This window comes from Lissotriton vulgaris, chromosome 3_1 (genome assembly GCF_964263255.1).
Source record: "Lissotriton vulgaris chromosome 3_1, aLisVul1.2, whole genome shotgun sequence".
Lineage (NCBI taxonomy): Eukaryota > Metazoa > Chordata > Amphibia > Caudata > Salamandridae > Lissotriton > Lissotriton vulgaris.
Window position 1 is genome coordinate 942,930,783 of NC_141689.1, and position 23,911 is coordinate 942,954,693.

General features: G+C 43.9%; 1 protein-coding gene across 2 annotated transcripts in view; it reads left to right on the plus strand.

Moving 5' to 3' along the window:
* The first annotated feature begins 1,573 nt into the window (after positions 1-1,573).
* PCSK5 (proprotein convertase subtilisin/kexin type 5) overlaps positions 1,574-23,911 on the plus strand; it is a 1,065,339-nt gene continuing 1,043,001 nt past the window's right edge. For both annotated transcript variants that reach the window (XM_086961287.1, XM_086961288.1), the window contains exon 1: positions 1,574-2,183. In XM_086961287.1, coding sequence (XP_086817413.1) covers positions 1,998-2,183 — 186 coding nt within the window. In that variant the 5' untranslated portion in view covers positions 1,574-1,997. The remainder of the gene's footprint in view (positions 2,184-23,911) is intronic.

Genomic DNA, 23,911 nt, shown 5'->3' on the forward strand with positions numbered 1-23,911 from the left:
TCAATATTGACAGGTCTGGCGGTCGGGATGTTCTTATAAGTCAAAGGATGTATAATGTGTCAATGTTCAGAATCCTATTAGTAATGGTGATCACGGCGAGCTGTTAAAGGTGTAAGTTCCACCTTATGGTTTAAAGATGTTGGGCCCCATGCTGAGTTTAGTTCTAATATGGGTAGTCAAGAAGGTATATCTTAATAATATAGCGCGAGTCGCTGCATGGAGATAACTCTTTTGTTCATATAGTCTAGAGTCCAACGGACCTTGATAAGTCTTCTAGTGGTTTGCACAGGGGCCGAATCTCCACTGCTGGGCACTTGGACGATATGAGACATGGCATGAAGGGCGGAACGTACCACACGCCCCCAGCGTTTGTCACTCCCCCAGCACACGCCCACAGCACAATGCAGACACGCCCACAAGGGACTACTTTGCTGGCACGGTTCTTCTACCTTTTAAATGTATATGGCCTATGGGCTATGTCCTTCTGCTGCAACTGCCCTTTCCAACACTGTATTTAGTGTTGTGATTGGTGCTGTGGTTCCTGAGATTACCCGCCTCAAAGGTTTGGGCTCTCTTTTATTATATTAGTATATTAGTATGGATGAAGTAAGTACTAGAAAGGCCAAATTAAGCTTTGCACATCATGATAATTTAGTATTTCATGCATGGAGGGTGGGGTTAATGCCCCAGTAGGCTGAGGACCAGTGAGGTGGTTGTCACATTAATTCGAATTCCTTCCCTACGCAGACCTTCCAGACACATTCGGACTCACTCAGTACTCTCATTCGTCATCGCCAATTACCTTATTTATTTATTTATTTATTTATTTATTTATTTATTTATGCAATTTTATATAGCGCGGACTTTACCCGAAGGTGTCAGAGCGCTTCACAATAGGAACAGAAAAGATACAAACTGAGAGTTTGACCTTAAGGACGTTATTCAGATTAACGTTTCAGAGGAAAGTGGCGCTATCTTCTTACTGCTGGAAAAACAACGGTGTAACGAGTGGCCGCAGGATCAATACCTACACATTTGCTTTTATTAACGGCAGTGCTTGAAATGGGAAAATAGAAGTGTAGGTTGCTTGTTTCTGAGAAGTGCCGGTACACTCCAATTTAAAGTATTACAGTTCTCTCGAGAAGTGCCGGTTCTATCCCTCGCAAAATAAATAAAATAAAAAAATACCAGTACTCAGTACCGGACAGTACTTGCCCATTTAAAGCACTGATTAACGGGGCCACATAGAGAAGAGTAACGTAACTTGTACTCACACGTAAAGCGCTGTGATACCTTAGGGCAGAGTTCGCGCTACATAAAACTTCCCCCACGAAAACATGAAGGTGAATGAAAGAAGTGATAAGCGGATGAACGATGCAGCAAGAAACGAGGCTAGGATGCTCGCGCTGCGCACACATGTGCTTCCAGCGGGGCTGAGCGCGTGCGTTTGTTTAGTGAGGGAGGCGGGAGAGTAAGGGGCCGCAGCCTGCCAGGGGGAGGAGTTCGCCCTCTTTGCCCCTCTCCCCGCCTCCCTCGCGAGCCGAGGGCTCTAGGACCGCCTCCGCTGCTCTCCGGTGCCTCCGGACTCGGACTGAGGAGGAGGAGGAGAGGGCCAGACATCATCCTCCGTGCAGGCAAGGCGCTGTTGTCATTTACATTCGTGCTTCCGCTGCACACCAACACCAGGCTGAGCGCGAGGAGCCGGGGCAGAGCGCGAGGACCCAGTGCAGCCCGCGGAGCCTTGCTGCAGCTGAGAGGGGCGTCGGACCGGGAAGGCAGCAGCGGTGCAACCACCGAGGAGGGAAGTAAAAGTGCCGGCCAAGTTGCTGCGTCCCGGCTTGTGCTGCAGTGGGACTCCATGCACCGCGCCAGGCTACTTCTAAAGTGCTGTGGGTCGGCTGGGGAGCGGTGCGCGGCACACCCGTCCTGAGAGGACCCCTGTACTGGTGCTACCTGCGGAAGAGGCTGCGCTTCGCAAAGTCTTCTGAACTCGGACTATGGGTGCGGAGGGTCCCTGCGCGCGGCGAGGGGTGCTGCCCCTGCTCGCCCTGTGCCTGGGGGTGCTCTTGCTGCCCCCCTGTGCGCCCAGGACCTACACCAACCACTGGGCGGTGAGGATAGCAGGAGGCAACCAGGAAGCCGACAGCATCGCCAGCAAGTACGGGTACATCAACATGGGACAGGTAAGTGCTCACCGGGAGTCAGGTCTGGTTATTGGACATTTTAATGGGGGGGTAGGGGGGAGTTGGCGGGTCTACTGCTAGCCCCAGGAAATAATGCTTCCCCCATGGCTTGCCTGTTTGCCTGATTTGCAGTGAAGTCTTGGACAGGTTCAGCCCAACTACTTCTCACCTCTAGAAAGTTCAATAACCTGGCTCGGAAAAGAGAACCTACTCCCACTCCACATCCGAGCCTATAAAAATGAGAAGGGGCATGACATACAGTCGCTTTAGGACTACAATGCCCATCAACTTGTGGTAGTAACTAATGTTCGTACCAGAGTGACTGAAGTCTGATGGACGGTTTTCCCCACTGTATGACGAGGGGGTTGCAGGCTTGCAACAAGTGCCTGCTGAGACAAGTGCGATCTGATCAGGACAGAGTGGAGACCGGGGAGCTGGGCGCATTTTTTATTACAGTGTAGACGCTGAAATCATGGTTTCGGACGGTGGTAAACCTAGCTGATCCGTTCCGTGCCGTTGTAGAGGGTGTTCCAGCACCCCCGCTGCGAGGGATGAAGCAAAACTTCATCCAGAGTAGAGCTGGTCTGTGTTCCCTGGAGAGCACACGGTGAGCTGCATTCAGACTTGCGTGGAAAGGAACCCACGCGAGCACATAGGGTTCCTTTCCGACAGTAGATGCGGGTCTGTGTGTTCATAGAACACCCCCCCTCTTGCTGTGTGTGCCTGCAAGATGCTGGCAGGAGGGGGCGTCATCCAGCCCTCCCGCTGGCAGGATGCACACTAGGGCTCTAACTCGAGTGCTTCACTCAGATTGTTGGGGGGCTGCTGTGGACGGCGCGGCATGCCCGGACCCTTTAGCACAGTCGCATGAACTGCCACCACGCCGGCAGTTGTAATGATCGGCATTCGTTGCCATCAGCGCCTTGTGCAGGGGCCGTTTTGGGCGAAACTCATCGGTGGGCACACATCTCCTTAGCGCGTCCAGCTGTGGCCTCTGCACTTGTGAAAACAGAAAACGCTTGCACCCGGCATCAGTTGGCCCATATGTTGACAATCATGTGGCACGAAGTTTGCCCCTCCCCCTCCAGCTCACTGTAGTGAGTAAGGGAGCGGGGGCGCTTTTAATGGCTGGTGTTCAGTGTCCCACTCTTCAGACAGAAACTTTCATCAGGGATATTAGGTGAAGATACCAGAGATGCGGCTTTCGAGGGGTTCAGACCGATTGGACGAGTATTCAGTGACTCACCATTTACTCACGCAATTTTCAAAAATGTGTACGTGCGGCTTCTGGGCACTACTTGTAATGCGGGGAGCATGAACACACAAACAAGGTTGCCTTATAATCACGCCGTGAACATTTGTTTTTTTTTCTATTTCACCGGGAAGAGTCGGTACTCAGGCCCCTCCTCCCGCGCAGTTAGGTTTTGTACTTTTCTCCCGGTGCAGAGTTTGAACTTTGTCATCGGTTTCACAGAAAGCCTGCACATGTCCAATCATGAATTACCTTGGTGAACTTGTGAAATCCGACCCGCCTCTCTTCCCGAGGGAGCAGGCTAACTTTTGCAAAAATTACTGGAAACATTAACTCCTGTAGCCTAATATAAAATGTAGCTGCAGTGGTGAATTTACCAGTTAATCTCATGACAACAAGCTAGGGACATCTGGCTGTTGTGCAGGGTGTCTGCTGTCAGGGTGTCACAAACAGGGATGGGTGGCAGATTACATAGCTGCGGTGTGTGCATTAGGTTACACCGCGTGGGGGTGGGGGTATCACTTTAGCGTCTCTTTCAGATGCATGGGGAAGGGAGATGGATGCTAGTGTGAAACCTGCAATGCTTACCAAAGTCGATGGAGTCAGCACTATGGAGGCACTCGCCGCGGTGATGGCTGTGGGGTACTGGTTGCACTGAATGGGGGTCGGGAGAGCGTTAGCACGGTGTGCCTGTGCAGAGAGACGAGTTACGGTGATGAGTGAGTTTTCTGCAACTGTGGTCGAGGGAAAGGGGAGTTTGCCACAGGCAGAGAGGAGAGAGTTAAACTGCTGCAGGTCGTGCATTGTAAGGATTGGATTGTTATGCCACAGCTGTAAATGCACCGTAGTGCTATAGGATGCATAGGAGGGACATATGCTTGATGCAGCTAGCTGTCCTAGATGTGGCCAATGGCAAGCACAGCGTTATTCCACGGTGTCCTGTTTATTTATAGAGTTTTGTTTCACGTGGCCATGGCATACACAGTGGTCACTGTTTTCTGTGGAGCACACAGACGTTAAAGTTGTAGGGGGGCCCTTAGGGTATGCGAGAACGGGAGAGAGGTTAATCGTGCCTGAGGAGGAGCCTGGTTTGGGACTGATCACATCCCTGAAAGCAGAGGGATGATTAATGGCTATTCCCCAGGAAGTACAAGCTTGATCAATAATTGTGGCCCAGGAATAGAAAGCATTGTGACTGGTTGTGCTTCATGAAGAGTGCTGATGACGTGTCATGCCTCAGGGAGCCGAAGGTGAATGATTGGTGGCATTCCAGGTTGGAGTAGTGGTGTCCGCTGTGGTGCAGAAACAGAAGATTGGTGGCTGCTGGTTTCCGAGGAGAGTGGGTGATCCTTTCAATGTAATCTTTATTCGGCCATATATGGCCACGAAAGACCAACACAGTACGGAACAGTTAAATGATAATAAAAAAAGTTTAAATTGACTCCATCATCCACAACATAGTTACATGACTTTAAAAGAGATAACCCAATGACCATAAAACATAATAGCTAACGCTTGCCGAAATAAAAACTTCAGCACATATGTCCATTAAAACAGGTTACATATGAAGTGCATAGTGGGACTATAAAATATATCCTGATCAAAGATGATACATATCTAAAATCAGAGTACTGATCCTTTGAGATAGGTTTTATTGTTAATCCATAGATTTCCCGGCTCGAATTGCAGCTTTAAGTGTGTGATCAATTGTGGTGCAGGACCAAGAGGAGCAGTAAATGGCGCCTCATAGCAAGAGATATGGTGATCTGTCGCACATTGAAAGAGGAATGGCAACTAACTGTAACCAAGAAAGCAGAGGTACAGTGACTAGTTGTAGTACATCTACAAATTGAGTTTTAATTGATTGTCCCACAGAAGATGGTTAGTTAGTGAATGTCTGGGGGAAGTGTGATCGCTGGTTGATCTGGTAGAGGTGGTATGAAACTAATTACACAACATTTGCATGCAGGGACATCTTAAGACTGCACATTTGTACAGTGCACGTTTATCTGGGGTGAGGGAGCATCTAGTATGTAACTCTTTGAAAATGAAATGTAAATTTATTAATGATTAGAATGTGTGCACAATTAAATTTCTTGCAGTGATACAATCCCGCCCCCCCAACAAAATTTGGACTGCTCAAATTAAAAATGCTTGTAATAAACATTGATTCCTGGTAGGGCATTGATGGGTTTCATATTTTTTTTAAACTGGTCTTTTTACCCAATTTATATCCGTGAAATACACTGAAAAACGTGAACACATCAGGTAAGTGAAAACCGGACGCCAAATGGTAACACAGATGATGTTCTAACATAAAACAACTAGATGCTTGTTTTTTTAATGTTTACATATTTTAGTTGTTTACACAATACAACATAAGTGGGATTATCCACAGTGAACATCAGACCCGATGCTCTTCGTTCCTTTCACAACCCAGTTTGTCACCTGCATTACGCAATTGTAGATGCTTCGTGTTTTAGGACACCCTGTTCTCTCTAATCCCTCCCTGCAAATCAATAACTGGTTTGACCTGGATATGGTGCACTACGTATAATGTTTCTTTCTACAGTTTACATCCTCCAATGTCCTGTTATCTCAGAAAGAATTCTCGCATTATACTCCTAAAATCCTGCATGGAAAACTACCCTTGACTTACTTCTGTTTGATGCCTCTCCTTTCTTTTTTCTAAGTGACCATCTTCTTACCTTTCATCCTCTGCATGCTTTCTATTTCTGAATATAGCCTCCTCCCCCTCCTGTCTGCCTCCAATCTCTTTTACTGTAATTCTGCAACTGGCTGATACTTCACTCATAGATCAAAACCTCCCCTATTTAAAGTTCAATCCCTGTACCTATCACTACCTAATCTTCACCAAACTATCTATCTCACCAGTTGTTCTCCTGGAACCACATACCGCAATAATGATCACACCTAAAAGATATTAATCTAATCTGTCACAAAGTAGCTGGAGTAAATGCATGCAATCTTTTTTAGTGCACATGACTTATCGCAATAACCACTGGATTAACTGCTAACTTGGGTACCGCAGTCGTGTGCTACTCTCCATAAAGCGGTTCAATGCCTCAACGGGGTCGTAAGCGCCATATAAATACAATAACTGTGCTCCCACCCATTCTCACCCCTCCCTCCTTCGAAGTGGAGGTGTCATGCAGGATATATTTCCTGCATTCATTTGTACTTTATGGGTTAAGAGCGTTCTTGGTTAAACACTGTCCCTCTTATGATGATCTGTTTTTTATGATTATAACTTGGTGCCCTTAATGTTCTTGGCTAGGCTTGTAGATCCATGGCTCTAGAAAGGTAATCTAATAAGGGAGACAACATAGGCACTAATTATTTCTCTGTACCGGTTTTATTGTGTGAGATTTTTCCATTCCTGATATCCTCCACAGCCTGCAGAGCAAGACTAGTGAGTAAGGGCCTGCGGTTTCTGTCATCTCACAATTAGTTTTTGTATGGATGCAGGTAGAAGTGTCATAGTTGGAAACTTTGTTCTCCTAATTCTCTCCCATGGTAATGCTGGTGTCCAGCCTAGTAGCTTTGCTGCTAAGTTGCTCAGGTATTGTATACCTGTAATTTTGATACACTAGCCAACAAACACCATGCTCCTAAAAACTTTGATTTTTGGACATTCCCTCAGAACATGATACTGTGTACATCTGCTCCTGCACTGTCCCCAACATGGATCAGGGTGTTTGTATTGACGTTGTAATTCTATACTCTCAACACTTCATATCAGGGGCGGCCTTAGGCATGTGCAAGCTGTGCACCTGCACAGGGCCACCAAACCCCAGGGGCCACCACACCAATATTTATCCTTAATATAATAATCCTCTGAGGATGGATACATATTTGCGTGGCACCCCCTGGCAGGGATTTTGCGGCCTCCGGCTTTGTTCCACTTCCAAACACCCTGCCCCCCCCCCCCCCCCCCCCCCTCTCTTCACTGGCCTCCACACTCCGCCCCGCTCGGACCCCCTCTTCCGGGGCCCCCTATCTACGCTCCCTGACCAGGGCCACCATGAGTCTAGAGCCGCCCCTGTTCATATTCCTTTATTTATAGCATGTTGTTTGAAATATGGTCACAGTCCTTGTGGTTGATTCCTTCTCCCATTTGTCCTGTAAGTTATCTTATAAAAACCTTTTTTTTGTTTAAGTTTCACACTGAAAATATCCACTTACACTCTAGCTTGCACAAAATAGTTGCTGCTGCGTGACTTCCCTAGTATAGGCCATCATATTCACCCCCCCCCCCTCCCCCAAAGTGCCTGCACATCTAAGTACTCACTGTTTAAAGTATTAACTCCTTAAACTAACAAAAACTCTGGATCAGTTGGCGTTACTTCATTTCAATACCTTGCAAACCCTCTGGTCCCAATTATCATTCTATTATGCCCATTTATAGTGGTTCCCTGCGAAAATGCAGAATTTCTAGGTCTAATTTTTTCATAATTTGTGTTGTTTTTAGATTTGTTGTACTTTGTGTCAAAAGAAAACTTACATCAGCACTGTTTGTGTAACTATCTTTAAAACCTTGCCACAACCTCGTACACACTATTGTTGAGTATTGATCATAAAGAACAAGAGATCATTCAGGACGTGTTATACCTGTGAGATTTGATAACTTGTGCTAACCATCGACCCATTATTAGCAGTTTTGGATATTTTACTGCCTTAAACCGTGCCTGCATCAGCAGGTGAAATCACTTATCCATAGTGTGGGCATACTATTTTTGTTGCTTAGCACTTCATGGTCACGACGGACGTTGACGCTGGTTGCTTGCTAGACCTTTGTGTTTTACGTTCGGTGAGTAAAGGGCACGCACAGCAGCTCGCGGCCCACGCGCCCTGACGGCAGCGTGCCTGCGCTCGCGCGCCCTCAATAGAGCGGCCGTTGGAGGAGAGCGGGGACCTCTCTGGACTTCACTCTGGTGCAAAGGTGGCTGAAGCCACCCTCGACAGTATCTGATCTGTGTGATGACGGGCTGTTTTTGTACTCTGGTCCGTTTCCCAAGAGGGGCGACTCCACGGCAGATAACGCCCATGACATGGAGGTTTAGTCAGCGTCAATAAACATTTACCGGGTGATTACCTAATCATCTCCAGTGTGAATGTCAGTTTGAACTAAAACGCCAGGCTGATAAGGTCAATTTACAGCTCCCTTCAGATCTTTAAAGCAAAGTACACCACTCCAAATGTAATTGCTTGCAGTAAAAGCCGACTTCGACCAAGGTCGCCCCAGCAACACAGAGCAGCTGGTCTGAGGTATATGTTTTTGCAGGTGTGATGATCGATTCGGTCGTACAGTCTGCGCACCCCTTCTTAGTCAGGACATGTCGGGTTCCCGGCATGCCACGGTAGCCCCCTGTCTGTGTGTTCAGAATTTGGTTTGGCACGCTGTTCTCTCTTGAATAAGGGCGCCCCATATAGGTGGTTTTGTTGTACACTACTCTCTCCTGTGACAAATCCACTGGTGAATCCAGCTGTGACAGGGAAGTTAGTGACCAACTTCAGTGCTTGTATGGGTGTCCCAATCTATCAAGTGGTGCTGTGTAGTGCATGCACTTAAAGGCTGCGATCTTTGGGAGTTCGTGAGGTTCCAGTACTGGGCCCAATTGAAAACGTTTTTGTGCATATTGGTCGAACTTGGGCATGCCAAACGTGCCACCTACCGGCCGTATGGCAGACCGAGGCCCACATAATCAGGAAACCCGCCTGATTACTGCCCCCATGAGCAATTTATGGCTGTCTAAAATCTGCAGGCATGGATGTGTTTTCCACAGTTGGATGTTTAGTGGCAGTGTTGGGAACATCTGTGTTACTGGTAGAGAGGCCAGTAGCAGCAAGAGACTGGCCATTGGAAAGATAGTCAACACTCACTTAGTCAAAACTCTATGTATTCACAAACGTTTCCAATGAGTTTCCACACATAATTTGTGCGTTCATTTCGGTATCAAAAATTGTGCGAGTAAATTAACGAAGTTGGTATGAAAAACTCAAAGCATCACGTTTTATGGGATGTAGCGAATGAGACTTCTCTTCCTAGACAAATTTTTTCAGGTCAAGGAAAGAAATAAGGTCCATTTACACTTTAACTGTGAACTGGCGCGGTTTTGTCTAGCAGAAAATCTAGCAAGTTAATGTTAAAAATGCACTTAGAAATACAATTCTTTATAAACTGCAATTCAACACGTAGACTCAAACTTTTTGAGAATTCTAAGAAAGGCGCAAGGCTACACATTTCAAGTTTAGTATTTTCATTGTTCAACTCCCCCCCCCCCCCCCCCCACATTATGTTTGTTTTATTCTATGCAGATTGAGTCACACATTCAATAATTTGACTTTGCTTCTTTGCTTGTGTTCGCCCCCCCCCCCCCCCCACTTTGGGGTTCCTCGATACAGATACAAAAATAAAACATTCCTGGTATCTTTTTTAAAGGTTGTTTTGACTAAGGGAGACCTTTCCTGTACGTGCAATATGAACACCTCTTATGAAACTGCAGGCAACACTTGGTTTAAACAGGAAACCGAGATGTTTACTTTTTTAAACCTCAAAACGTTTTCACATCTGTAAACAATGTCTTTAATGTATACAAAACGTGCTCAAAATTCTTAGCGCTTCAGATGTAAGAGATAGCAAAACAGCCCGAGGATATGGCATGCATGTGTGCACTCGTCGATCTCTTCGGAAGTTTTCCGAACAGTCGGGTACAGATGAGTCGGTTATTCCAGAGCAACAAGGAAGGCAAACAAATCACAGACACATCACGGTAAGTTGTTCCCACCCTGGTGATCACACACCACCAGGAGATAACAACAGTTAAAGTGACAACGTCTGGGAGAAACTCACATACCCCATAATCGAAACACGAGGCACACCCTTAAGGGTCTGTGGAAGACCACCAATCAGAAAACGTCTGCTCAGCGAGGTCTGTCTGCCTCTTCGGACACCTCGGAATCCGACAAACAAAACCTGAGTCCGAGACGAGTACTGACAGGAAGACCCCGATAAGCACAGTGTTATTGGAGATTACCTCAAGATGAAGAGACACGACCCTCCCTCTTTCTGAAGTGCCTGTCATTGTTTTATCCTAAACTGCTCAGCCACCGTAACCGGATTTGTTTGGACGTTGTTGCGTTGTGTGCAGGTGGACAGCTAAGACTGTTGGAGTATGGTGAGATGATAATGTTTTATACCCGCAAAGCATGGTATTAACTCTGTAAAATGTGTAGAATAATGTGCACTGTGGCCTATTCTAGAAAACGTGGCATGCTTGCTGGCATAATGAACATATGTTACGTATTTTTTAAAAAAAATCATTTTTAGTGATTTATTTTTTCACTTTAAATTAAGGAAATTAGATTGCACCATGATAAGCAGAATTCCCCTACAGGTTATGGTTAATTAGCAACATCAGCGTCATAAAATCTCATGCTTCACTTCCTCCAACAACAAGAGTCCCATGAGCTTCCGGTCTGTCCTATAAGTAAATATCTCACTGTTCAAAGACAAGGATTGGCATTCTGAAGGCCCTAGAAGCATACCCCTGCCTGTACTGACACTGGGCTTTGCAGATTTTATGATGCTTCTGCGGACACCCTCTGGCTGCATAGATTGGTCTCTTTAGGCTCATACAGTGATTCAATCCCCTTATCCAGCTTTCCAACAAAAGGGCTTCAGATTCTTCCTAAATTAAAGATTGGGTCACAGACATGACCTACTTTAAGGAGACACTAGAGACATATGCAGAAGAAATACCACAGGCCTCCAGACCAAGAGACTTCTAGGAACCTTTTGCTCAATATCTCTGATCCCTACCAGAGGATTCTTTAGCGCCTCCTAGCACCTGATTTCAGGGAGGCCCTCAGGGACAACCCCGACGGGCCAAGCGCAATGCTGGGAACGGCACAGTGGGTTAATTACAAAATGTTTGCTACATGACAAACCTGTTAATTGACGATATTGTTGAAGGATAAGCTTGGCACACTGTGGCAATGTATGGACTCTCATCACATGTGATTCCTGGACCATGATGATTCTTTGCAGCTTGTGTGTCTCTAAAGTAGATAAATTATGTAACTCTGTATATTTTTTTTATCTGTTCCTTTTCCTTCGATGACCAGGAAAAATAAAATAAACATTAAAAAAAAAAGATTCTTGCTAAGTTTCGCACTATCTGTCTTAGCCCAAGGAGACTCGTCCACACCAGAGCCAACTTAGACCTGTTCATTTCTAAATCTACATTAACACATTGGAGGGTCATTTTAAGGTCTACAGGAAGCTACCAGCTGAATACCCCCAACCAAAGGGGAGAGCCCCCCCCTTACTAAAAGGGGCTATTCTTATCACAACTCCAGACTCTAATTATAAGGTCTCTTTTGGTGTCATTCATCACAAAGTGGCGAGTCGACCATCCCTATAGTCTGCAGTCTGTCCTGTGTAAAATAAGCACAATGCGAGTATGTTAGTTGTATAAATCTTAACTTTGATGCTATCACTGAGTACCCATGGAAACGCATTTCTCTCCAGTCATCATCAGTGAAAGGGCCAAAGACTTTTGCCTCCATCTGTCTCAAGTCTGTGAGCTGTACCAGGCCAGCAGTGTATGGTATGAGTGCATGATGGAGTTGCAGGTAACATAAGAACTCGCTACGATGAATATCATATACTTCCTGTAGGTGCACTGATGCTGTGAAGTGGAGCAGTTAGCACTGACTGTTATCTCCTTGCACAGTCCTAAAAGAAGACAGTGGTGAAAACTGTGTTTCTCCAGTAGTGGCTGAAATTCCTCGCGACTCAATTTTATTTGCCATCATAATGGTTAGAAAAACAATTTGCAATAAGTGTCACATTTTTTAGAGTTGGAGCTATTGGTGTTGTAAATGACAATGTCTTTCACCTGTCTTCCCATCCCAGATGTCAAGCAACCTCTTGTCCGGCGTCAGTTATTTATCAAGCACTTGCCACACAATTTATTAATGCTTTACTAACTGGATTGAAATCAACAGCATCATCCTCTACCCTGGCGCTTAAATGGAGATAATGAAACTACAAGGCTCGTAATGTGGACGCCTAAAAACCAGACTCTGCTTAAGCAGTCATGTGACAAGAGGCTACTTAGCACTGAGTCCATCCTCTCTTTCCACCTCTCTTCGCAGTGAAAGAGAGGAATACAAATGATCTCAACCCACTGCTGACCGCGGCACAGAGTGCGAGAGGTAGGCAGCACCTGGCAGCAGTAGAAGGCACACAAGTGGGGGTTGGTGGGGGGAGTAACTCCGATGCTTGGCAAAGACGGTTGTGAGCCAGTAGAGAATTCCAATCATGTTGCAAACATTTTAAGACTCCGACACCCACATCTGTTGCATACTGTAGCAGTGTGTGTGTGCACAGACAGTTCAGCAACACTGATGCCTATGTCCAGCAAGAAAGAGGCTGTGGCGTAACCTCCAGAGCTGCTGATTTCAGAAATGGGGAACAGGGTTCAAGTCTCAACGTAGGCAAACCTGTGACTTAAAAATGTCTGTGTGCACTGGGAAAGCTGCCCGCAAGCCCCATGCCTGCTGTCTGCTACCTAGGCAGCCGCAACGGTGTCAAAAAATGTGTTTACAAAATATAGTGCGGCCATATTGAATCTGTGTTCATGGCACAGGACAAATTCAGTGAATATAAGAGCATGCAGAACAAACGATAAATGAATCCAACAATAAGTGGACATGTAACGGGGTAGTTGCCACAAAGTGAAAAATACACTTTTAGGCGGGACAAAAAGCAAAGTTTTACCAATAAAAAGATAGGAATTCAGAAAGGCACACAAAGGGACAAAGTTGTGTGCGTGGTCCAAACATCCAGAGTAGATACAGCATGACTCGAAGAGCAGCTCATGCACACTGATAGATTCGACCTAAAAAGGATTGTGACTACTTGATCATGAACTCGTCAAAGAGGTGTTGGTGAACATTTAAATTCATAATCGACTTGAGATGCCTCCCTTAATAAGAATTCTAATCTAAGGCTTTGTTATAAACACTTTATGCTGTTTATTTTTATGGACCAAAGGCAAGAAAAGTATCTTCTGAATGACCTCCACATCCTTGGATTACGAGTTGAGAGAGTCTGTTCTGCGCCAACTACAATTGTTAGGTTTCTAAAGGAAGCCTCAGTGAAATTCCAGAGAGGTTGAGCATGGTGTTGATGTTCCAGCGGTTTCCAAAAACAGTTCTATGCAGCAGTGACATCCTAGCGAAAGACAATCGATTTTTCATAAGTGGCATAGGAAACGGAGTCTTGCACAGCTTCCTCTTGTCACTTCTGGGATGCTTGGGCAGTTGAGGATACCCCAGCAATGAATGATAAATGCACAAGCTCCTATATTCCTGTGCTACTGCTGCTTGTGTAAGTGAAAGAAGAAGCCGCTGGTTCTCGGCCCTAGTCTTGAGGAGCAAGAGAGCCCAGTGCTGAAATCCTTTGATGCTGAGCCTGCCTGGCTCATACTCGCCTCCGCTTATAGATAGTTGCTCAGCAGAAGTCCAGTGAAGTGGAGTGGCTACTGTGCTCCTCTGTCTAATTTTTACTAGGTGTGTATGAAATTTGCATAATAATTGTTCGAAATTACAGCAGAATTACGCAAAATGCAAATCCTTTATTTCACACTATATTTTAGAGCGAAATGCATCCTCGAGTCAATTTTTGGTGTGGGGATGCAATAAATAAAAGCACTCTAAGCAACAGCTACTCCTATTCTGTTACTGTGCATTCGCAGTAAATTTGTACAGTGGAATGCGCCACTTGCAGTAAATTCTTACCACGAATGGCGAACAATTATGTAAAGAGGCTTAACTGCATGATTTTAGGAATTTTTACTAAGCAGCATAACCTGAAACTCCCAAAAATCTGCAAATTACACCAGCGTTTTTAAAATATTGCCCATGCCTGCCTGTTACCCAAGAGCAGGAATGAGTTGTGGTGACCAATGCAGTTTTTCAATCCTACTGAGCTTGCGCCATCAGAAAGCTCACTCTACTCACTTTGACAAAAGCATGGGAATTAGCAAAGGCTTTATTTTTTTATAAATCATTTAAGGTACCTAATTAGGAGGTGGGTAGTAGTACCGCACAAGATCTTCCTATCCACTTCTGGAGCTGGGAAGATGGCCTACTAAGTTACTCGCTCAGTGCTGATGTATGTGAGGGCTGCACAGACAAGTGTTCGAATCCTGATGGGACCAAACTATCCTTGCATTCTTCTGAAGTCCATGTGCTAATACTGATACTTATTACCCTCAGCACTGCAAATGGTCAAATCCTTAGTACTAAGTAGAATATACAAACATTTGGTGGGGAGAAAAATGGGTGATAATGGTGGCAGGTAACATTTTCTCCATACTTTTTGACTATCAATTCTCATGGAACCAGTTAGGTGGTGTTACTATGGCTAAGTTTTCTCCCTATGTGAAGTTTTTCTCATTCAGGTTGACAAAAAAAATCTGTTCAAAACCCCCAATTAATCATGTTTTTAGTTTTTGTATTGAGCACTTTTATGATTCATTGAACCGTAATAAAGTTGATATTGAATTGACAAAATGGTCAAATCCATAGCATTAAGTAGAATATGCAAACATTTGGTGGGGAGAATAACTGTTAATGGTGGCAGGTCAAATGTGTATATTCTTTCTATAGGTGAGGGAGGATGGCAGCTCATTCGCAGGTTTTCTTTCTGTAGTGGTGCAGAGTAATATGAGGTAGACGGGAAAGGGTGAAAGGCAAAATACATTATCGTTTCCTAGCGTTGGACAGAGCAACAAGCAAGATGGATTAGGATTTCGAGACAGCCAGGGGTTTTTATTCCAGTTAACCGGGGAAGGAGCTAAAAGCAGGGTTGGGAACGGTGACAAGACAACAGTCTATGTGCATTTTATTGGCGTAAGTAGTCATGGCGTGGAGGGGGAAGTAGGCGGAAGATGCCAGACTTATTCGATATGGCCCCCATCTTCCTTTATTTCTCACACTACGGGGACATTCCTGAGAGAGGAAAGAGTTCTAGGGGTGCACACAAGATGACATTGTGACTAGGATAGTAATCTCGACATCTTGGTCTTTTCCATCTTGGATTTCAGAGTGTGGGGGAAATAAAGTAACCCGTAACTCATTGTGTCTGCAGATTGGAAACCTAGGTAAATTATCCTTATTCGGCTGGTTTCTCAACTATTTATGTAAGCCTTTCTTGAATCAATAGTGATGACACATCACTTTGATTAGTAAAATACTAATGCTGAAGATAATAAATCACTTACTTACATCAATTGCTATTTCCAAAGGGGATCTGGTTCCCTCGATCCACAGTGCCTCCATGTACCTGTGACAATATTTCCATCTGCACTTCCATGCACATAGTAGTTTTATGTCCCAATTTCTCTGTCCATCGGCATTAATATTTAAGCCCTATATTATCTGCATTTGGTTTTAACCAGATTAAACCTGCCTATCTACTCCTACAGCTTTTGGCTACACCCAAACTGTGTTTTTTAGTTTCACACTTTTTGTCTGAGGTTTAAGCATTACTTGCTAGATATTTATTTGTCTGTTAGGAATGCTCTGTTAAAATGTTTTTCTTCCTTTATATATTTTTTATGCTACTGCTTTTTTAATGTATTTTATGTGTCTGATTATTTATTCGACCTTGATTGTTAATGCAGAATTCCTTTTACTCTACACTTATTTGATTTTCTCTGAAAATCGAATACAAGCTTATTGACTTGACATTCATGAGAGAGTAAAGCGTTCTCGGGGTGTGCACAAGATGACATTATGCCTAGCATTGTCTCCTCCACGTCTTGGTCTTTTCCATCTTGGATTTTGGAGTGTGGTGGAAATAAAGTAACCCATATCTCATTTTGTCTGCACATTGAAAACCTAGGTAAACATCCTTATTTGGTTGGTTTGACAACTATTAATATATACCTTCCTTGAATCAGTAGTGATACCCATAAAAAACTAATGCTGAAGATACTGATGGTAGGTGGCACAGACTCCAACAGGAATGTTCATTACCGACCTCCAACGTTATTCAGTCTGTGCCTCAGTGATACATTTGCAAGTTTGTGCAGAAAAATATTTTGGGGAGAGAAACTCCAGGCTTGTGATATGTAGTTCACTCCATATTTGTGATTAGTACAAAGGGTACATTTTGGTAATTCTTTGGCTTTAACAAGCCTTGACCTATGAAACAAGGAAATAAATCAACTACAAATGAAGGGCGTTTTCTTTCACCAGTTTTGGTGCCACCTTTATCCTGAAGTAAGTGAATATCACCTGTACAAAATATCGATAAACTAGAACCGGGCCCCCAATCTTTATCATGAAATGTGATAAAAGTTTCAGTTTTGCACCAATATGATCATATATCGGTGTGTTAGGATTACCCAATGCTATTATAGCTTTTATTTTAAATGCAATGTTTACTTAGTCAGACATATTACAGCCTCTCTAAAGCACGTATTTGCTGGCGTTGAATCCTCTATCATTGGACTTGCACTATCATTATGTTGATTTGTGCTAAGGTTGTTTTGTAGGTATTTTTGTATAGGAAAATAAACTATAGGAGGGTGAGGGAGCAACACAGGTTGTGGGTGGGGGAAGAAACATAGATGGTGTGCATGGGGGAAAAAACATAGGTGAATGTGGAGGAGAAACTGACAGAGAAGGAAGGCTTGTGAGCGGGCAAGCATTAAGGATGTTTGAAGTGGGGAGACAAAACCATGTATGAACTAGCAATGTGGAGCGGGCGGGGTAGAAGCATACAGGTGAGAAAGCAACAAGGAAAGGACACACGAGTTAACAAAATAAGGATAGAAGCGGGGAGTAGCATACTGGGGACAGTGAGCAATACGGAGTGCAGGGGAAAAGAAGGACACAACAGAGACAGCTGGAAAACAAATGCACTCTAGTATAATGTTTAACCAGAAAGAATAAAGTATTGCTTGAAAAGCAAGCAATTGAAGCACAGAAGCCAGCCAATCAAAAGAGATGATAAAGATGCTATGCTCCATAGTAGCAATAAACAAAATATTGAAAGCTTGGTTACAAATAAGAAGCAGGCAAATGAGTGACTGGAAAGCCAACCAATGGCAAGCAATGGACAGGCTACAAGTGTATATTCTTGGTAAGCCCATGATATGTCTTTCCCAATCAGACAGATGTGCTGTCAAGTACATTCAACTTAAAAGGAGTACTTGGATATCAGCTATCAAAAAGACACACCGCATAGTGAGGAATATTACATCTCTTGACTTAAGTCATTTATTTGTGATGTTTATATGCATAAAACCAAATGGACTTATTTGTGCGAGATGGAGATGTTGTACTGCCTTGTACGTCTGAAATTAATGACTTTATGCCATTCCAATGAAACTTTGATCATAGTTTGGCCCATTTCAGCACCTTTTGTCTTTGAATGTAGAATGTACTGGCTGTTCATGTCTAAAGGCTAGTAGTAAAGATGTTTGCGACTAATTGGCTTATTGTGAGGATCCAACAATGCAAAAGATCGCAAAACCTATAATTGAACTAATAAACTTTTTTTGGTCAATGTGAATTGGTTTATTTATTTATTTATTTTTTTTTTTTATCTAGCAGATGCTTTCCAATATCTTTTCACGATTTTATGATTCAGAGCGAGTCAAATGTTTTAGAACATAAGACATTTGCAGACTTCTAAATATTTTACTCCCAGTAAAACAGGATAAGTTATTCCATGTATCATGATGACAACCCCTTTTTGAATTGCAATGTACAACTGAGGTGCTCAGTGAAGACTGTTTTCTGTTATGCATATGGCTGGATATTTTCCTTTCTGTCAGAATCCATGATGGAGACTATGAAGAGTCCTTGTACGTTTAGGGTGTCCGATCTTGAATGAATTCCATTTTTTATTGGCTCGTACTTTCCTTTTATCTCCTAGAGCTAACCTGTTTCCACTTGATTTAAATGTAGTTGAAACTAAAGCAGTTTTTACGGTATTGTGAATACTCACAAATGTAATTAATTATCCAAGTACTGCATTTACTTCTTTACTTGTGCAAATAGTTAGAGTAATGTTTAATTTATTTCAGTTTTTTGTACAAGCACATTGTTGACGCAAACATTGATTTAGCGGGTAAATAAAAAAAAAATGGTATCCATTTGAAAACGAACATCTTATGTTGATGTTGAGAGAGTACTAACATATTGTTGCCCACAAACGGAAAGGTCTAAATTACCCATACCAGCATTGTGGTTAACTTCATGGGAAATGAATATGTTACTTGTCAGACATCAAACAGCCATTTCTCTTTTAATTTCCTTTTTCAGTGAATGGGTTGGCACAAGTTAAGGGGCACTCCTTTTGCAGTAATGTGATGTTTTCATATTCACCTGCATATCACGTTAAAAAAAGACCACAGATGCATTCATCAGAAAAAAAACATTTTAAGAATAAATAAATGCTTGTGGTAAAAAAAAATGTTAATGAGTCTGTACCGACCGGATTTTCGGACAAGATGGAATCAGCTCCTAGGAGCCCCTCCAACCCAATCGGAACGTAATCACCTCCCTCCTTAGAACATATTTACAATGGGTATAGATATAGGTATGTACATCTCGTACCTAAGGATGGGGGAAAATAGCAATAAACATGCACAAGTTTTCTACAATATCCTATTCATACCAGCTAGTCTCGCGGCCACTTAGGCCCAGACTAATCTACCCTGGGGCAGATCTGATTATGTACCCTTACACACTGATCTCTCTCAGTGCTCACTCAACACGCAATCCGGCGTGCCTACACACGGGCCTGCAGTCCCAGTGCTCTCATTTACTTATCCGGTCCACAATCTGGCGGACCTCCACACCGTGTCCCCCCGGTGCTCTCATTCACTTACAACACGATCCACAATCCGGCAGATCTCCACACCGTGTCCCCCCGGTGCTCTCATTAACGCCGCGTACCAACGACGATCACTTTCCTATGAACACCTATGGAAGAAATCTCTCATTGTCTACTACAATAATAGAAATTAGTACGGCTTTCCAAATTGAAATATGTACCTTCTACTCTTGGCATCAAACGTTCCCTCTCTCCCTACTTGCTCAGTCACTTCTTACCTGATCGGGATTCGCATCCGTTCATGCAAACAATGTCTGACTAGAAGACCAGGTTACCCTGATTGAACAAGAATACAAGGCACATGTCGGTTCACTAAGAACTGGGGTATTTTTATTACAATAATTAGAAACACAATACTATACGATAGTATATATTCTGCAAAGAAAAGTAAAAGGTTAGAATGTGCACTCTATAAGGGAAAGGGCGGAGGTCACCTGATTAACGTGAAGTCGGGGTTCGGCAGTCATCTAGGTTCCCTTCTCGTCTGTGTCTTGGCTCGTCTCGGAATCACACCTTAGCAGTCACGAGTACACGTCTGCACCGCTATGCTCGATCTCCTCTGCTTCCCTCCAAGTCACTGGAACCTCTCTCGTTATTAGCTGCTGTCTCTCTCTGTCTCTTGATCGCTCTGCGCTACTTCTCCTTCTCCTTCAATCTTTCTCAGAGAGTCTCAGTTTCATGATCTTTCTCGGACTTCAAAATGGCGACTGTCTGCCTGGAAATAATTAATGGCATAGATGCTAACGGCTAGCTGCCGCCTACAGACTGACTGACTCATTGCCTAACACTTTCGCTAATATCGAAGCCTGTCCCTTCATGGAAAGTTATGGCCAGTAACCTGCCGCCCACCAAATTCTTGTATCTCCCCATACCAAGGACACGTTCCCAGCCGGCCGGCCTGAAGTTGTGTCTTCGGAGTGGAGAAAAATACAGTCTTTCGATAAGGGCCAGCCTGAGCCGGTTCTCTCCAAGCGAACAACACCTCGAAACTAAAACATTACACTTGACCTAGAAAGCCTCTCAAGCTACCGGGCAGAAAGCAAAATGGAGGCTGTCCCGCTTGAGGCCTACAAGGCCCGAAATAAGCATAACTCCATAGAAGGTATACTAACACTCTTGCAAAAGGACGAATCATCACTAATACTAATGAATCTATCCCCTAACTTAAATTTATAAGCCCTGATCTAAAGAAAAGGGTACGAAAATGCACTACTGTGCCTCATGGAAAAGTCCTGTTTATAGTCCTAATCCCTGTACTAAAAGGGTAATAGGCTGGAGTCATCTTCCATCATTCTCCCTCCAAAGAGGGCCGAAAAAGTCAGTCATTACACTTCACCCTTGACTCCAGTCTATTAACCATGTTCTATATGGAACTAACATCAGTGGAAGAATAATAAAAAACAAAATTAACTGATCTATTCCTCTTGCCAAATCTACAGTATTGGAGTAGAGAAGGAATGCACTGAATAAAGCAGCAAATGGCTACTAAAATGCAGATAGAAATCATAATACCCCCTAATATCTGTCGTAGAGAATGTAAGTCAGGTAACCAATTAAAGAGCCAGTCAAACCAGCCCTGATCAATATGTTTTCTAACTTCTGCAGTTAAGTCGTGAAGTTTGTCAATATGGGCTTGGATTGATTTAGAGTGGTCAGACAGGTTAAAGCAGCAAAGACCTTCAAAGTCAGAACAATCATGTCCATGTTTCAACAGGAGGTAGTCAATTGCTGCGCGATTTTGCAGAATTGCCCTGCGTTCACCCTGGGCATCTAATAACATGTCAGATAAAATGGTAGATGTTTGGTTAATCGATTTGACCATCCAGCAGGCCATTTTTCCAATGGACTTGGCGTTGTAGACTGCCAACGCCGGGACACCAATAATGGAAAATGCTAAACTTAGATATTCAGATTTAGAATAAAGATGAAGGGAAGAATCACAGTCCTCATGTAACGTCATAGAATTGCGGACCACACGGGAATGGGAATTGGGATGTGAAGAAAACATTAATAAGCTCAGTCTGGTGATGGCACACGGACCTCCAGAAATATTTGCAGGAATATAGGGCCAGGAGGAATTCTCGCAGGAAAATAACCAACGAGAGGGCAGCAACATTGCACGATAATGGCTAGGGGCAACTAATATACGTTTGCATGTCATATTATTTTTAACAGAAACCCATGAATTCGGAAGTCTTTGTAAGCATAACAAACGTTGATGAGCTGAAAAAGAAGTGGCAGCTTTTAACTTCAGTTTGACACATTCAGTAATTGCTTTGGGATCACAGGTCAAAATAAAACATAAATCACCCTGCGTGATATTGTAGGTAGTAATTTGGGAATGAATCGGGGGAATAGAGTCTGAAAGAACAGTACACAAAGGGCAAAATTCATGGGCCGCGAAATCGCCCAGAATAATATTGGGTCGGGCACTCGATATATTGAAAATGTGCCGCAACGTTTCAGTGGAGGCAGGGACGGCAACCAAACAGATCGCTAAGATGTCAGTCACAGAACGCATGGGGGTAAGGCAGAAGTGCGGAGAGTTGGTAACCCGCTTAGCAAGGGTGATCCAAAAGTTCGATGAGGAATCCCACGCAGCGAAGGAACGCGGAACGCGGGTTCTCCAATCAACCGAAGTCTGTGGGTTCTCTCCTCTCCTGGCGTAGCAGACCAAAAGGAGTCCAACGCCGGCACATCCTGCAGCAGCAGTCCAGAGAATGATCTGAAAGAAAATCAAACACAGGCATTATTCATTCTCGTAAATAACATTTGCCAGCCGGGACAGCTTCCCAGCTATCTTTCCCTGGTCTCATTACCAAAATGGTATTATCATGACCAGTCGCAATGACTTCAGCTTGTTCAGGGGGATGTTTAGGCGATTGCACCCATATTTTCGCTCCCGGGTTATCGGAAGACCCGAAGCCTTTTTGGCCTCGTACTGTTAGCAAAGTCTGGGCAACGCCTTTCTTAATCTCACCACTGAAAACAGGCATAATTAGCAACTGAGCAACACGGTCAGATTTCTGAATCGATAAATCAATCTCACTGCTATTCAGCAGGAGAACCTTAATCTCTACCTGATAATCACTGTCAATCACTCCTCCGAGTACTTGAACACCTTTTAAGGCAAGGCCCGATCTAGGGGCAATCAATCCAAGACTTCCAGCTGGTATAGAGACACCAACGCCTGTTTCAACAATTATTCGGTCTCTGCTTTTAAGGACAGTATCATTCATAGCATGCAGGTCCAAGCCTGCGAAACCTGGGGTTGCTCTGCACGGAGCCAAAGCTCCGGGGGTAATTTCCCAATACATAACAGTATTAGCAATGGTGTTGGGCTTTGCATCAACATTTGGAGGAAACAAACGCATTAAAGGAGATTCCGCATGCAACAAGGGACGATTATTCAGAATCAGCAATGCCTGGAGTAAAAAGTCCCTCCAGTTCTTATAGTTTTCGGCAGTTAACTTTCGTAATTGTTCCTTTAGCAAACCATTCATTCTCTCAATGAGGCCCGAAGCCTGCGGATAATATGGAATGTGAAACACCCGTTCAATGTTATTCTCCACACAGAATTCCTGCACCAATCTTCCACGGAAATGGGATGCATTATCAGATTGAATTTGAAATGGAACACCATAATATAATATGAGTAATTCCAATGTTTTAATGGTATTGATTTGGGTAGCTTGTTTGCAAGGGAAAGCAACCAAAAGGCCACTATAGGTATCAACAGCTGTACAAATATACTGACAATTCTTGCTCATAGGGAGCGGGCCAATATAATCAATTTGCCAAATTTGAGCGGGCAACTTTCCTCGATGTAAATGACCTTTGACAATATGAGGCACTTTTCTCTTTCTGGAATGTTGACAGATGGGACAATGCAGAATAATATCTTTAATGTAATTTAAAGGAATATGAATTCCTCGATCGGCAGCCCACCTGCTAGTGGCTCTCTCTCCAAAATGTCCTGCTTTCTGGTGGGCCCATTTCGCCAATCCCGCCAAATCAGAATCTTGCATGTCCACCACTGCCTCAGCAATTTTAGACTTTTCATCTGCAATGTTATGAAAGAATTTGTCAAGGGAGTCTATCGGGGTGTGAGCATCCACATGAAAGATTGTCACAGTACTCTGTGGGAGCATTTCCCAAATTTCTTGCCAAAGTTCTTTTCCCCACAATTCTTTTGAATGCAATTCCCAATTATGAGAATGCCAAGTTGGTAACCATACCGCCAGTCCATTAGCAGTGGACCAGGAATCAGTGAAAATGACATGTGCCAGGTAATTCCTGTTTCAAAACTTGGTAAACTGCATACAATTCAGCATATTGACTACTCTTTCCGTCACCAGTTGTACTTAGTAATTTCTGCGTGATCGGATTATAGGACACTGCTTTCCAATGCAGTTTCTCAGCAATGAACCTCCCTGAACCATCCGGAAACCACACATGTTTTCTGTCCTCCGCGGACAAATCATCAAATAGCTTACCCCACTTGACAGGAGATTCCTGCACTACAGGTAC